The sequence below is a fragment of the Suricata suricatta genome, chromosome 2 (assembly GCF_006229205.1).
Source record: "Suricata suricatta isolate VVHF042 chromosome 2, meerkat_22Aug2017_6uvM2_HiC, whole genome shotgun sequence".
Taxonomy (NCBI): Eukaryota; Metazoa; Chordata; class Mammalia; order Carnivora; family Herpestidae; genus Suricata; species Suricata suricatta.
Genome location: NC_043701.1, coordinates 59,721,188 through 59,735,093, shown reverse-complemented (window position 1 = coordinate 59,735,093; position 13,906 = coordinate 59,721,188). Strand labels below are relative to the sequence as shown.

Sequence of the window (13,906 nt, the reverse complement as noted above, 5' to 3'; positions counted from 1 at the left end):
TAAGGATTCATCCTTAAAAAATTTTTTTTAATGTTTATTTTTGAGAGCGAGTGAGAGTGTATCAGCTGGAGGGGGAGTGGGGGGGTTGGGGAGGAGGGAAGTGGAAGAGGAGGGGGAGGGAGGAAAGGGAAGGGGCAGGAGGAAACATGGTAGGGACAAAGGAGGGAGACCCAGAATCTGAAGCAGGCTCCAGGCTCTGAGCTGTCAGCACGGAGCCTGATCGGGGGCTGGAACCCACAAATTGCAAGATCATGACCTGAGTTGAAGTCAAACACACAACCAATTGAGCCACCAGGGTGCCCCTATCTTTGCCAACTTCTAAATTTCATATGAGGATGAGATGTATTAAATGCTTCCATCATAATACATTCTGTTTGGTATGGATAGCCAGTAACCTGTGAGTTTAACACTTATCATGTGACTTTTTACTTAGAGGATGTTTTAAACATCATTAATGATGAAGGCTTTAAAATACTGATGCAAAGATCAATCATATTGTCAGAAGAGGAAGCACAAACACTGTGCAAGGAATATGAAAATGAAGATTATTTTGAAAATCTTATCGAAAAAATGACCAGGTAAAGTAGGTCTCAGGTTTCGAAGGCATATTCTGATTTAGTCTTATTCATGTATTTAAATTCTAGTTAGTTGACGTACAGTGCAATATTGGTTTCAGAGCAGAATTCAGTGATTCATCACTTACATACAACACCCAATGTTCATCACAAGTGCCCTCCTTAGTACCCATCACCCATCTATCCCATTCCCTACCCATGTCCCACCCATGTCCCTCCATCAACCTTCAGTTTTTTCTCTATAATTAAGAGTCTCTTGTGGTTTATTTGATTGAGTTTTGAATCATTTAAATCTTCTGACCCTGCTCGGGTCAAAGGTGCCACACCTCTCAGTTCTGTAAACATGTGCTGAGTCTGCTTCTTTGCAGTCTCACCCCCACCTCATGTCTCTGCTCAACTGTCCCATCTGCTCTTGTCCTGCTGGTGTGCTACTGGAGCCATGGAGAGGCCCAGGTGGCCACTGGACTTCATTCACTGAGTCAAATGCCAGAAATCCAAGGTGGGTGATAACAGTCCAAGTAGAGAATGTACTGACTCTCAAGGGTTTTGGCAATCCTAAAGATCACTAGTCCAAGGAGAATACGGTGCTAGAAATCTGTCAGGTTTCTAGAAGGGTAAGTGAAACAGCAGCTGGGACAGAAGTCCAGCATGGGTATATGAATCAGCAGGAATATGGGGATAGTATATAGGAACCAACCTATCAGAACCAAGGTCCTTGTCTCCCCTTCCTCAGTCTGCTTCCATACTTTTATAAGGTGCTCAGTATGCTCTTGGGAGTACACCAATGGAAATTAATCTTAGAATCTTGGTAAAAGACTTGTATTGTCTATACATATTTAGCTATGGAGCCATACTTTATATGTTGTTTTTTTTCTTCTAACAGCGGTCCATCTCTAGCCCTTGTTTTATCAAGAAACAATTGTTTACAATACTGGAAAGAGTTAATTGGACCCAGCACTGTTGAAAATGCCAAGGAATATTTTCCAGAGAGGTAGGATTCACACCATGGGTGCCAAACCTTTTTCATGGGAGGCACTTTAATTTCGTTTCGGACATGGGTACAAGGCTGCATGCAGCTCGAGTCCAAGAGAGGCTCCCTGAAAAACTACTTGTCCTGCTTATGACTGGAAGCCCAGCCCAATGGCAGCCTGAATAATGCCAAGACTTTGCAGACGAAGATTGTGGGGTGCTTTGCATGGGGATGGGAAGTAAGTGATGGATACCCCACCAAAAGGCCATCTCTTGGACTTGGTAGGCATCAATTCAGGAGAAGAAAGGTCCACTCTTTGAGTGAGCAAGAACAGAGATGCTCTGTCAGATACAGACAACTTGTTAGACATGTTGGTATAATAAATAACAGTACTAGTGAAGCATCACATGTAAATGCTGAAATGTTTTCTTGTGGGTAGGATATCCAGAATCTGACTCGCTCTGCCTGGACACATTTTACTCCTTATTTAGCCCTACAATTACCATAAAGGATAATAGGGTTAGACAGTCTGTAAGTGGTATGAGCAGAATGTCATAGAATCTCTTAATGAGACGTAGCATAGAAGGCAAGGCATGGTGTCTGAGACAGGAATTCCTATCAACACAAGGCCTACCTGTGTAGCCATACTGTTCTAGAAATTATGGTTTCAAGTGTGGAAGTAGTGCACCAGCATAGAGACACATTCTCCAGGTGAAGGCACTCAGTAACTGCCCCTCCCTCCCCCAGTATTATAGTGAGGATTCCAACCAAAGCCCGTATGACCCCTAGGTTGCTACAAGTTCACAGCTAATCTTGACTGTTATTTTTTTATTGGTTCCCCCTTTCCCAGTTTCCTTGGCTCTGCCCAGTTCTTTCAGGTTGCTCTTGGAATAACTCACCAGAGCTCTGCCCTTGCCTGTTTACTTGAGTATCAGATTCTGCACTTCACTGCTTAATCTGAAATATGGTCACTTGCATAAACGAGAAACACAGCAACTCCTCATGCTCATCACCTACTCCCTCTGTCCTAACCCTCCCCTCACACATACTGTTCTCAGTAATCACATCTAACGGCACCACGAAGGGGCCAGTTGGTGTTCTCTGCATTGGACAGAGTAAGTGCTGGTGGTACCTTAGGTGATGCCTTGTACATTCATTGTGCAAATCCCCACCCCTGGCAATCACAAGCTCCAAGGGTCTTGGGTTGCAAATATCTTCAAATCAGAAGTGTGAGAACTGCCAAGGGTCAAGTGGGAAGTTCAAGTTGGATAGGGCAAAAAGGAACTCTGAATGCATCAGTAAAAGCAGAGAGGCAGGAAGAGGCTCTGAGGACCAAATGCCAAATGGCCAATAAAGTCAGGTTATTAACAAGAAAGGACATTATTCACTATGTCTGGATTTTGTGGGTTGGAAATTCAGGACTGTGCATAAAGGACAGAAAATTAAATAAGCAGTGAGTATGGCCACTGAAATATACATAGATAAAGAGATAGTAAAAAGGGCAGCTGAAAAAAACATCAAGGAGCAACAAGTGATTGAGGAGGTGTAGGCACTCCTCTATCGTAGAGGAAATAAACTGCCTAACCAAACATGGCCAGGACCATCAACCTTACTCCTGCCTCTTTCGTGAACCCATCCTGTATGCTCCTCATTTATTACTGTACTTGCTCTGCTGGATGGTTCCATTGTGGTATCTTTTGGATTCAGTGTTTGTGATTTGGGACCCTTGTTTTAGAGTCAAATGCTATCTCTAGAGCTTCATAATATTTAGTGATGAAAGAAAGGAAATGAATATGGAGAGCTTAATAGGCACTACATGTTTCAAATGTGTCATCTGATTACATCCTCAAAATCTCCTTCCAAAACAGTTTTATTATTTGTATTTGAGACCGCTCAAGCACAGGGAGGTTAAGTCATTGCCCAATAACACATAGCTAGCAAGTCGTGCATTTTCACTGCACCCAGGCATCCATGCGTTCTTTCAGAGTTAGCTGTCAATATTCACATCATGGTTATTTAGATGTTCATGTTCTTTTTTCCTGATGACTGTTGCCTCCTTATAAGGAAGCAGTATGTTCCAAGCCACTCTATCCTTATTGCCTTTTGCCTAATGCCTAGATCAGGAATGAGTTGCTCATCACTTGATAACTTTTGAATAATTCATATAAATAGTGTGCTGGTGTGTTAGCTTATAGTGTGTTATGTGCTGCTCTAATAGTTCTTGACTTCATTTTCAAAGCTTATGTGCACAATTTGCAGTGGAAGGTTTGCCTATCAACCAGTTGTATGGAAGTGATTCGTTAGAAACCGCTGAAAAGGAAATCCAATATTTCTTTCCTCCTCAACAGACTTTAGCACTGATTAAACCTCATGTAACACAGGAACAAAGAGGTAAATACTTAGAAATAAAAGTCAATGTATACATTCCCTTCAAATCTTGTGAAAAATTTCAAACTATGCAATGAACATCCATAGCCCTCGATCTAGATTTAATAATTAACTTTTATGATATTTGCTATTCCTCTCTCCCTCCCTCTTCCATCTCTCTGTCTCTCTCATGATCAGATGAAAATGATATGAAACTTTGTTGAAATCCTTTTAGAGTTGATGGAGATGACCATGTTTTTCTCCATAGATATATATAGTATGAAAGATCATGTTAATGATATTTCTAATATCAAGCCATTCTTCCATTCCTGTATAAATTACAATTAGTCATGAGGTATTTTTAAATGTGATTTTGGATTCTATTTGCATATATTTTATTTGGGATTTTTCGCATTGAGACTGACAATGAAATTGGTCTGTCCTTTTCAATTTTTTTGTGTGTGCAAGGTTAAACAACAATGTAATACTACATAAAAAATTGAATGGCTTTGTGTTGGGCACTCTGGAGGAGTTTAAGCAGGAGTGGGATTGCTATTTGAAGATTTGGTAGAGTTTTCCCATGAAAACTTCTGGACCTGTTACTCTTTTTGTGGGATAATTCTTTGACCAATTTCTCTGTTTCTTCTATAGAACTTGACCTATTTAAACTTTCTACCTCCACTATAGTTGCTTAGACTTAATTTTGCTAAGTTGTGTTTTCCTAGGAAATTATCCATTTCATCTATATAGAGTTTACAGTCTCTTCTTATTATGTTTAATTTCCCCGATTACAATGGTTATTTCTACCCTGTCATTTCCTAGTTTGTTGTCTTTCAAACAAACAGAACTTGATTTATTTAGTAGTTAGCTCTTCTTTTTTTTAGCTCAGTACTTTCTGTGGGTTTTTTTTTTTTTGTTTTAGTTTTCACCTTCCTTTGATTCTCTAGTAGTTTTTAAAAATGTTCTTCTAGCATTTTAAATTGGACCTTTAATTCATTTATTTTTATTCTCTTATTTTTGTCAATATAAAATTTTGAAGTTATATATTTTCCTTGATTGTGGCTTTAATTTCTTCTGATTATCCCATAGATTTTATTTTATTAAAATTTTTTTTAATGTTTATTTTTGAGAGAAAAAGAGAAAGAGAGAAAGCATGAGCCAGGGAGGGGCAGAGAGTGAAGGAGACAGAATCTGAAGCAGGCTCCAGGCTCTGATTTGTTGGCATAGAGCCCGACATGGGTCTTGAACTCATGAGCAGTGAGATCATGACCTGAACTGAAGTCGGAGGCTTAACTGAGCCACCCAGGCACCGTTTCCATAGATTTTAATGCACAGTGTTTTTATTACCATTATTTTTTAGAAATTCTGCACTGTGCCTACAATATTCTTCCTCTACGTATCTGCTTGGTGATCAGATCTTACTGTTTCTGTATTTAACACAAAGGTCAGCCTTTCTGGAAGTCAACTCTGACCTTTCCAGAGAGAGTTAATGGTTTACTTGCCTGTGCTTCCAGGAGCCTTGTACATTACCCTTTATAAGAATGACCACATTTACGAGCTGTGTTTCCAGGCCAGTCCCCGAGCAGACAGTATCTAGATGTTTAGTGTTCCATTCACATTCATTCCCACAGCGCTTCCCCTAGGGCAGATCCCAGCGACACCCTTTATAGGAAAAGTCCAGCCTTCTTCAGCCTTTCTATTGGTTATGCCCTTAAAGAACAGCTCAGCACTTCTAAGGACATTTGATCTGGACCAACGAAAAGCCTGTTTTACCAGGAAACTCCCAATCCCTCAGTTGGCTTACTGAATGTAGCCCTTAAAGTTTAGGCAGCTGGTGAGATTTTGACAAGATTTATTCAGTTCCCTCAATGGTGCCTTGCTACTTCAGGGAAAAGAGTTCAAATCAGCTCCCCGGTTCAATCCATATCTAGCAAGGAGTTCCTTGACATTTGTAGCATGGACTTGAAAATATTCACTTTCAGCACAGAGGCACACCCTTACCCTCCTTCTAGTCTATGAGATGTTTTCCATGCATTCTGGAAAGGTGCATCTCGGAGACTGAACATCTGCATTAGTGTGTTAACGTGGTGCTTTGCAGTTCAATTTTGTTTTGCATTGTTTTTGCTTTTTAAGCCACAATATGCAAGTAGAGCGATTACTTCCCTTAGTTATTTCAGTCTACTTGAATATGGAACAAAAGTCGAGGCATTCTACAAGATTACCAAATATCTGTTTTCCCTAGAGGAGATCTTGAAATATATTAAAGAGGCTGGATTTGAAATAACACAGATGAAGGAAATATTACTGAATGAAGAAGAAGCAGAAAAAATTTATTCAAAAATAAAAAATAAAGACTTTTATAAAGATGTGTTGGAAATGTTATCAGAGTAAGTTTCTGACATATAGTCCTTTGCTTTATAAAAGTAGTAGATATTTATTATAGAAACCAAAAAGTACAAAATGTAATGCAAATATCCTATGTAATTTCATTCATTCAAAGGCACCCTGTTAATATTTGAGGTTCATTTCTTCTCTGTTTCATTCCCTATCTTATTCTCTCTCTCCTTCCTTCCCTTCCCCCTTCTCTCTACCCATCTTTTCTTCCTCTTTCATTCCTTCTTCCTTCCTTCCTTCCTTCCATTCTCCACTCTTTCCTTAGGTCTTCAACATTATATAGAGAGGTGATCTGGTTTCAGTCTTTGCTTTGCCAACATATTTAATCTGTGCCTCAGTTGCCTTATCTGTAAAATGGGGATAATAATTTTATCTATCTCATAGGTTTGTTGTGAGGGTTATATAATTAGTATGTTGGAAATACTTGGAATGGTGCCCCCTGTATAGCTCTAGAATTAAACTATAGCGCTCATTCAGCACAAAAACCTACTGGAAGAGGGAGAAATGGAAAAAAAAAAAAAAAAAAAAAAAAAGAAAGTACAAGAGGTGCCTGGGTGGCTCAGTTGGTTAAACATCTGACTCTTGATTTTGGCTCAGGTCATAATCTCATGGTTCATGAGATCAAGCCCTTTATTGGGCTCCATGCTGACAGTGTGGAGCCTGCTTGGGATTCTCTGTCTCCTCTCTGTCTGCCCCTTCCCCCACTCACGTGCCTGCTCTCTCTCTCTCTCGCTCTCTCTCTCTCTCTCTCTCTCAAAAATTAACATTTAATCAAAACTTAAAAAGAAAAGAAAACAAAATCACACTGATAAGGACAAGGAATAAAGACCAAGTGTGGCATTCTGTCTATAGCCATGTATGCAATCTCTATGGATGTAAATAGGACAAATCTTCTGAAAGCATTCTTCTTTGCAGGGGTCTGTCTTTGGTCATGATTCTGACCAAGTGGAATGCTATTTCAGACTGGAGACGATTGATGGGTCCCATAGACCCAGATGAAGCAAAGCTACTGTCCCCGGATTCTATCCGAGCCCACTTTGGAAGAAGCATTTTGAAAAATGCTGTCCATGGATCATCTAATATCTATGAGGCAAAGGAGAGCATCAACAGAATGTTTGAAGAGTTGGTTCCTGAGAAACCCTAGGGAAACTAAAGTACAGTACCTTTTAAATTATTGTTTTCTTTGCTTTGCTTGTTACTGTGATTGAGCCCAACACAAGACTGTCCCAGAAGGACCAGAACTTTCCCCATATGTCTGAATCAAACACTTCCTTCCAGACACACTGTGCTATTCCATAGCAGCCTTGAAGCTACGTCATATGTATATGGATTGAGTTTGCTTAGCTGTTGATAGAAAGCTTGAAAACTTGTCTATCCTGGGCTATGTGGGAGACAAAGCCTAAGTTAGGTGACTTTTCCCATAAAACCTACTTTCCTTCTTTATTTTCTAAGCAGGCTCATGTACACGTGTATGGCTCTGGCTGCTGACTGGCATAGAACTGTACACGGCCTCTTCCCATGTGGAGGGCTGTCCCCATTTGGATGAACCCAACTGAGAATCAGTATCCAGAGTATAATGAGGAAGCAATGTGACACAGAGAAACCCATCCACACCCAACCAGGTTCCCTGGGGAGAGAAGAGTATCTGATTCCCTTAATATTGTCATTTAGGCTATGACTTCTCCAGGTAGAAGCATGTCATATCAAAATATTAGATGCATAAAATAAAAATAAATTTGGGCATAGTGAAGCTCATTCCATAAGTCTCATTCAGTTACAGACCAAGGCATGAGCACACAACCCATAAACATTTATATTGGGAAAATATGTATTGTGTGTCTCCTTGAACAGTGGGTTCTTGGTTAATACAGAAGTGGCCAAATGAAGGTTGTTACCTTCAGGAAAGTGCAAATCTAATGGGGAGACAAAACTCATAGAAGCAACATCTGATTATAATCACTATAAGAGTACATTATTTAACCTGTCACTGATAGATGACTGGGGGGGGGGTTGAGTGGAACTATGTTCTGTTTATAGCATCAGTTAGGAATATGGTGGAGATCTATGCTAATATCTGCATATTGCCCCCTTTTTAATGAGGAGATCATTATGAATAACATAGAAGATTTCAAATAAGTATAGAATTAAGTGCTGAGTCGATAGGTGTATGTTTGATGGTTAGGAGCTGGAGAAGGTAAGGAAAGAAATCAATCTTAAAAAATAGAGAGAATTTTCAAAATCAGGGGTAAGGAAGAAAGAAAGAGAATTCAGTTAAAAAAAATTTTTTTAAGTTTACTTATTTTGAGAGAGAATCCCAATCAGGCTCTGCACTGTCAGTGAAGAGCCCAATGTGGGGCTCAAACTCACAAACTGCAAGTTCATGACCCAATCCAAAACTAAGAGTCCATGCTTAACTGACTGAACCTCCCAGGTGCCCCAAGAATTCCATTTTAAAAATTTCTAAACTAACATATATGCATACGCTTGATGCTTTATACATAGAGACACATTGCTGGTTTCTGTCTTACTATGTCTACTATACTCTATCATATCACTTTAAGGGATATTTGGTCTCTTTTAGACATTGAAGAATCATTTATTCAGCTCTTGCTATATGCTAGACACTGTTGTGAGACTGAATATACACAATCCTTGTCCTGAAACTCTAGAATTCTAAAAGAAGGAGATAAAATTAACATGGGTTCTAGGGTTCTTAGGGGGCAAGCACAGAGTGCTCCTTATAGGAGATGGAGAGGGAAAGTGAGATGCAAATTTTCCAGGCAAGAGGCAATCTGATAAAATGAAAGCTCACAGAAACCTGAACTAAGGTAGAAATGGTGAGTTAGTGATAAGGGGAATGATCAGAGAATTCTTAGAAGTCATCAGGACTTGATGATGGACTACCACTGTACCAAGTAAGTAGGAAAAATAAAAGCTTCCTGGCCTGAGTAACTGAGGAAATGACCCTACCATTTCCAGACAAGGAACCCAAGAGAGAGAAATAGGTTTGAAGGAAATATTATGAGTTCTCTTCTGGTAGTGTTGGGAAGAAGGCATCTGAGTTGAGAGTAAGTGTGGTCCTCAGAGCAGGGGGTGTCAAGAAGGCTCCGTTAGAGTGGTGTCAGCAAGATGGTGACATAGGAGGCTCCAAGCTCCCATCCCCACAGGAATGTTGTATTAAACAACCAGAAACTGTTAGAGCCCACTTTATCAGAACTCTGGAAAATAACCAAAGGTTTATAGCAACCAGGTGTGTGCTTAATCAACAAAATGCAACTTAAATTTTTTTAAATGTTTTTTATTTATTTTTGAGAGACAGAGGGAGACAGTGCAAGCAGGGGAGGGTCAGAGAGAGAGAGGGAGATGCAGAATCCGAAGCAGGCTCCAGGCTCTGAGCTAGCTGTCTGCACAGAGCCTGATGCAGGGCTCGAACACTCAAACCATGAGATCATGACCTGAGCTGAAGCCAGAACCTTAACCGACTGAGCCACCCAGGCACCCCCAAAAGGCAACTTTAAAATGATATGGTTTTGTGACATTTTAATGTGCTCTACCATTTCCCAGCATGGGGACCGTCTTGAAACTCACAGCCTGTTCCTGGTGTGTAACCCTTGTCTCTAGCTCCAGAAAGAATAGAGCAGATATAATTTACAAATACTGTCTGTTTTTCTATTCTAATGTATCTGGAGGCTACCTGAAGGATAACACAAGGCACTCATCTTTACTTCACCAAACCTGGAAACAATTCAGGGAGAAAAGGTGTTGGGCACTGGGTGGCTCAGTCAGTTGAGTGTCCGATTTCTGTTCAGGTCATGATCTCACAGTCTGTGAGTTCACAGTCCACATTGGGCTCTCTGCAGTCAACATGGAGACCACCTCAGATCCTCTGTCTCCCTCTCTCTCTGCCCCTCTTCTGCTCGTTCTCTCTCTCTCAAAAGTAAATAAACATTAAGTAAATAAACGAATTCAAAATCAATCAAAGATCTACTTTTAAGAGGTAAAACCATAAAACTCTTTAAAAAAAACATAGGAGTGAATCTGCAGGACCTTGGATTAGGCAGTGATTTCTCAATTATTATGCCTGGCAACGAAAGAAAAAATAAATTGGTCTTAATCAAAAACAAAAATTTTGTTCATCAAAGGAGACTATGAAGAGAGTGACAAGATGACCCACAGAATGGGAGAAAATATTTGCAAATTCTATGTCTGATAGGGATTTAATATCAGAAATGGAAAAGTCTTGAGCAGACATTTCTCCAAAGATCAATAAATGGCCAACAAACACATGCAAAGATCCTCAATACAATTAGTCATTAGAGAAATGAAAATCACAACCACAATGGGATGCCAACACACACCTAACTACATTGGTTATAATAAAAAAGGGAACATAACAAGTATTGGTAATGATGTGGAGAAATTGGTACCTGTACACATTATGGTGGGACTATAAAATGGGGCAGCTACTATGGATGACAGTGTGGCAGTTCCTCAGAAGGGTGAACATAGAATTACATGTGACCCAGCAATTCCACTCCTACATATATACCCAATAAAATTGAAAAGAGGGACACACACATATACTTGTATACCAGTATTCATATCAGCATTATACACAATATCTAAAGGGTAGAAACAACCCAAGTATCCATCAGCAAAAAGAGATAAACAAAAATGGTATACCTTCAATGGAATACTATTTAGTTGTAGAAAAGAATGAAGAATTGAAACATGCTACAACATGGATGAACCTTAAAAACATTATGTTAAGTGAAATAAGCCAGCCACAAAAGGACAAATGTATGATTCCACTTTTAAGAGATACCTTGGATAGGTAACTTCATAGGACAGAAAGTAGACTAGGGGTTACTAGGGGTTGGAAGGAGGAAGAAATTGGGAGTTATTGCTTAATAGATCCAGTTTCCTTTTAGGGAGATGAAAATTTTTGGAAATAGATTGTGATAGGGGCACCTAGGTGGCTCATTCGGTTGACTATCTGACTCTTGATTTTGGCTCAGGTCATGTTCTCGTCGTTGGTCCTGAGATTGAGCCCCATGTCAGGCTTCACACTGAGCATGGGGCCTGATTGGGATTCTCAGTCTCTCTCTCTCTCTCTCTCTCTCCTTCTGCCCCTCCCTCCTTGAGTATGTACACATTCATAGTGTCCCTCTCTCTCAAAAATAAAAAATAATGTTAAAAATTTTAAGAAAAGAAATAGGTTGTGATGGTTACAAACAATGCAAACATAACTAAAACCACTGATTTATATACTTGAAAAGCATTAAAATTGTAAATTTTGTGTTATATATATTTTACCACAATAAAAATATCTTAAAATTAAAATAAAGAATAGTTCCTCAGGAGAGCACAAGGATCCCTCCCAACAGAGTTCTCCAAACCCCCTCCTCAAACAATACACAATGAAGCTTGTCTTCCAACACACTTTTTAAAACTGCATGTAATCTCAACATCAAAATCCTTAAATAAAAAGTAAGCCTTTGCTAAAATTTCTTGAGGAGATACCAAATAGGGGAATTTTCTTTTTTCAAACAAAATATAACACCACCACCACTGCCACTGCCACCAGGAAATTCCTGAAGCTCCTTGTTAGGCACCTCTGTCCCCAGACTCCCCTGGGCCTTGCAGCTCCTTCCCTAGTCATCACCCTTTCCTCTTGCTCTAACTTTCCAGCATGTTCGATAAAGAGCTGCACACTCAGACCTGTTGTCTTTCACAGCTCCCTCCAAATTCTATTCCCCACCTTTGGCTTAGATTCTGAATCCTGGAAAGGATCGGGTAGAAAGCTGCAGTTACCTACAGTTAATGTTTTTAATTAACTCTGTCCATGGCATTTGTTCATTGGTTGAAAACCTTTGCTGATTGTGAACTTGCTGAATCAGGCAGTATTATCTGCAAAGAAGAGAGACCATCTCCCAAGTGTGGCAATTGTACCACACATCAGGGATTTGTGTATAAAATGGAAACTCACAAACTTCTTTAAAATTAGCTTTCTATGTGTCTCATCAAGTATATTCTTTCTTTTCTTAGAACTTGGAGAAGATAATGCATGTAAGTTAGAAGGCTGTGGGAGGAATAAAAAGGAAGACACTCTCTGGAGGAAAACACAATGTTACCTCAAGTTAAAAACTCACCTCAAAGTGAAAAACATATGGGTATGCATAACAACAATAAAAAGGGAACCTTCAAACAAATCTTACTGTTTATCTGTACCCCGTCTTTCAGAGAGGAATTAAGGCGGCTTGTCTAAATGCAACCAAGGCTCAACAACATAATGGGGGAGGTACAGGGAATATGGGGAAGAAGAGTGTGGGATGGATCTGGTAAAGGTAGGAGTGGGGTTACAAAAGAAATGCATACGAAATGCAGCCCTAACGTATATTTAGAGGTTGGCCAAAAATTTGACTCTAAGCCTTTCAGGAGCAGACCCTGAAGACATGGCCTGTCGATTTACGTAATTTGCAATCTAACTACAGGACGGTGCAGGTCATGTATGTTGTTTCCTGAGGCTTAGACAAGGCAAATCTCTCCAGGGATGAAGTCAATAATAAGCCAAAGTTTTCACTGGTTTTGGCATTTCCTCCTCTCAGGATGCAATCTGATGTTTGCTACAGAGATGCACATAACTCTTTTAGCCAGAGCTCTGTGTAAATCCCAGTCTGCTGGCTCTGAACCCTCCTTTTCATTCCACTCAAGAGAACATACTGGAAAGCAAGTGAGTGGGAATGATGTTCTTGTATGATTCACGTTTCCTCCTGATTTTTAAACTATCATGTTAATAGAGATACCAAAGTTGATCACTTAGGATTCTTTTTACTGTGATAAGAACACTGAACACCAAGCTCTATCTTCTTGACAAAATTGTAAGGCTACAATACTTTATTGTTGACTCTACATACAGTGTTAGATAGCAGACCTCTGGAGCTTATTCATGTTACTTCGCTGAACTTTTAGGTCTGTTGATTAATACTCCCCCTTTTCCCCTCTCCCCGGCCCCTGGTAACCACCATTCCCATTTTTGATTTTGTGAATAGGAATATTCATGTGGAATAATGTAGTTCTTGTTTTCTGTGTCTGTCTTATTTCACTTAATGTACTCTTTTCAAGGTCTATCCAGGTTGTTACATTTTGCAGAATTTCCTTCTTTTTTAAGACTAAATAATATTCTATCATATGTATGCAGCACATTTTCTTTATCCATTCATCTGTCAATAGACATTGTAGGTGCTCCCACATGTTAGCTATTGTGATTAGTGTGGCAGTAAACATGGGAATGGTAATATCAAGATCCTGTTTTCAGTCATTTTGGACACACCCAGAAGTGGGATTTGGATATTTGGTAGTTCTATAGTTTTTGGTAGTTCTATTTTTCACTTTTTGAGGACCCTCCGTACTGTTTTCCATAGTAGCTGGACCAGTTTGCATTCCCGCCAAGAGTGTAAGGGCTCCAGTGTGTCCACATCCTGACAAAGACACAAATATATACCATCCTAACCAGTGTAATTTGGCATCTCACTGTGGTTTTGATTTGCATTTCCCTGGTGATAAGTGATGATGCATGTATCTTCATATACCTGTTGGC

At 39.7% G+C, this 13,906-nt stretch overlaps 1 protein-coding gene across 3 annotated transcripts in view; it reads left to right on the top strand.

Annotated features, from left to right (window-relative positions):
- Window positions 1-12,518, top strand: part of NME8 (NME/NM23 family member 8) — a 43,772-nt gene extending 31,254 nt beyond the window's left edge. For 2 of the 3 annotated variants that reach the window (XM_029956685.1, XM_029956700.1), the window contains 6 exons: window positions 434-578; window positions 1,459-1,566; window positions 3,785-3,936; window positions 6,155-6,299; window positions 7,222-7,460; window positions 12,355-12,518. In XM_029956685.1, the coding sequence (XP_029812545.1) occupies window positions 434-578; window positions 1,459-1,566; window positions 3,785-3,936; window positions 6,155-6,299; window positions 7,222-7,450 (779 nt within the window). In that variant the 3' untranslated portion in view covers window positions 7,451-7,460; window positions 12,355-12,518. Of the gene's footprint in view, window positions 1-433; window positions 579-1,458; window positions 1,567-3,784; window positions 3,937-6,154; window positions 6,300-7,221; window positions 7,461-7,761; window positions 8,042-12,354 lie in introns of those variants that run through there. The other variant, XM_029956692.1, reaches the window with a different exon arrangement.
- The last annotated feature ends 1,388 nt before the right edge of the window (window positions 12,519-13,906 follow it).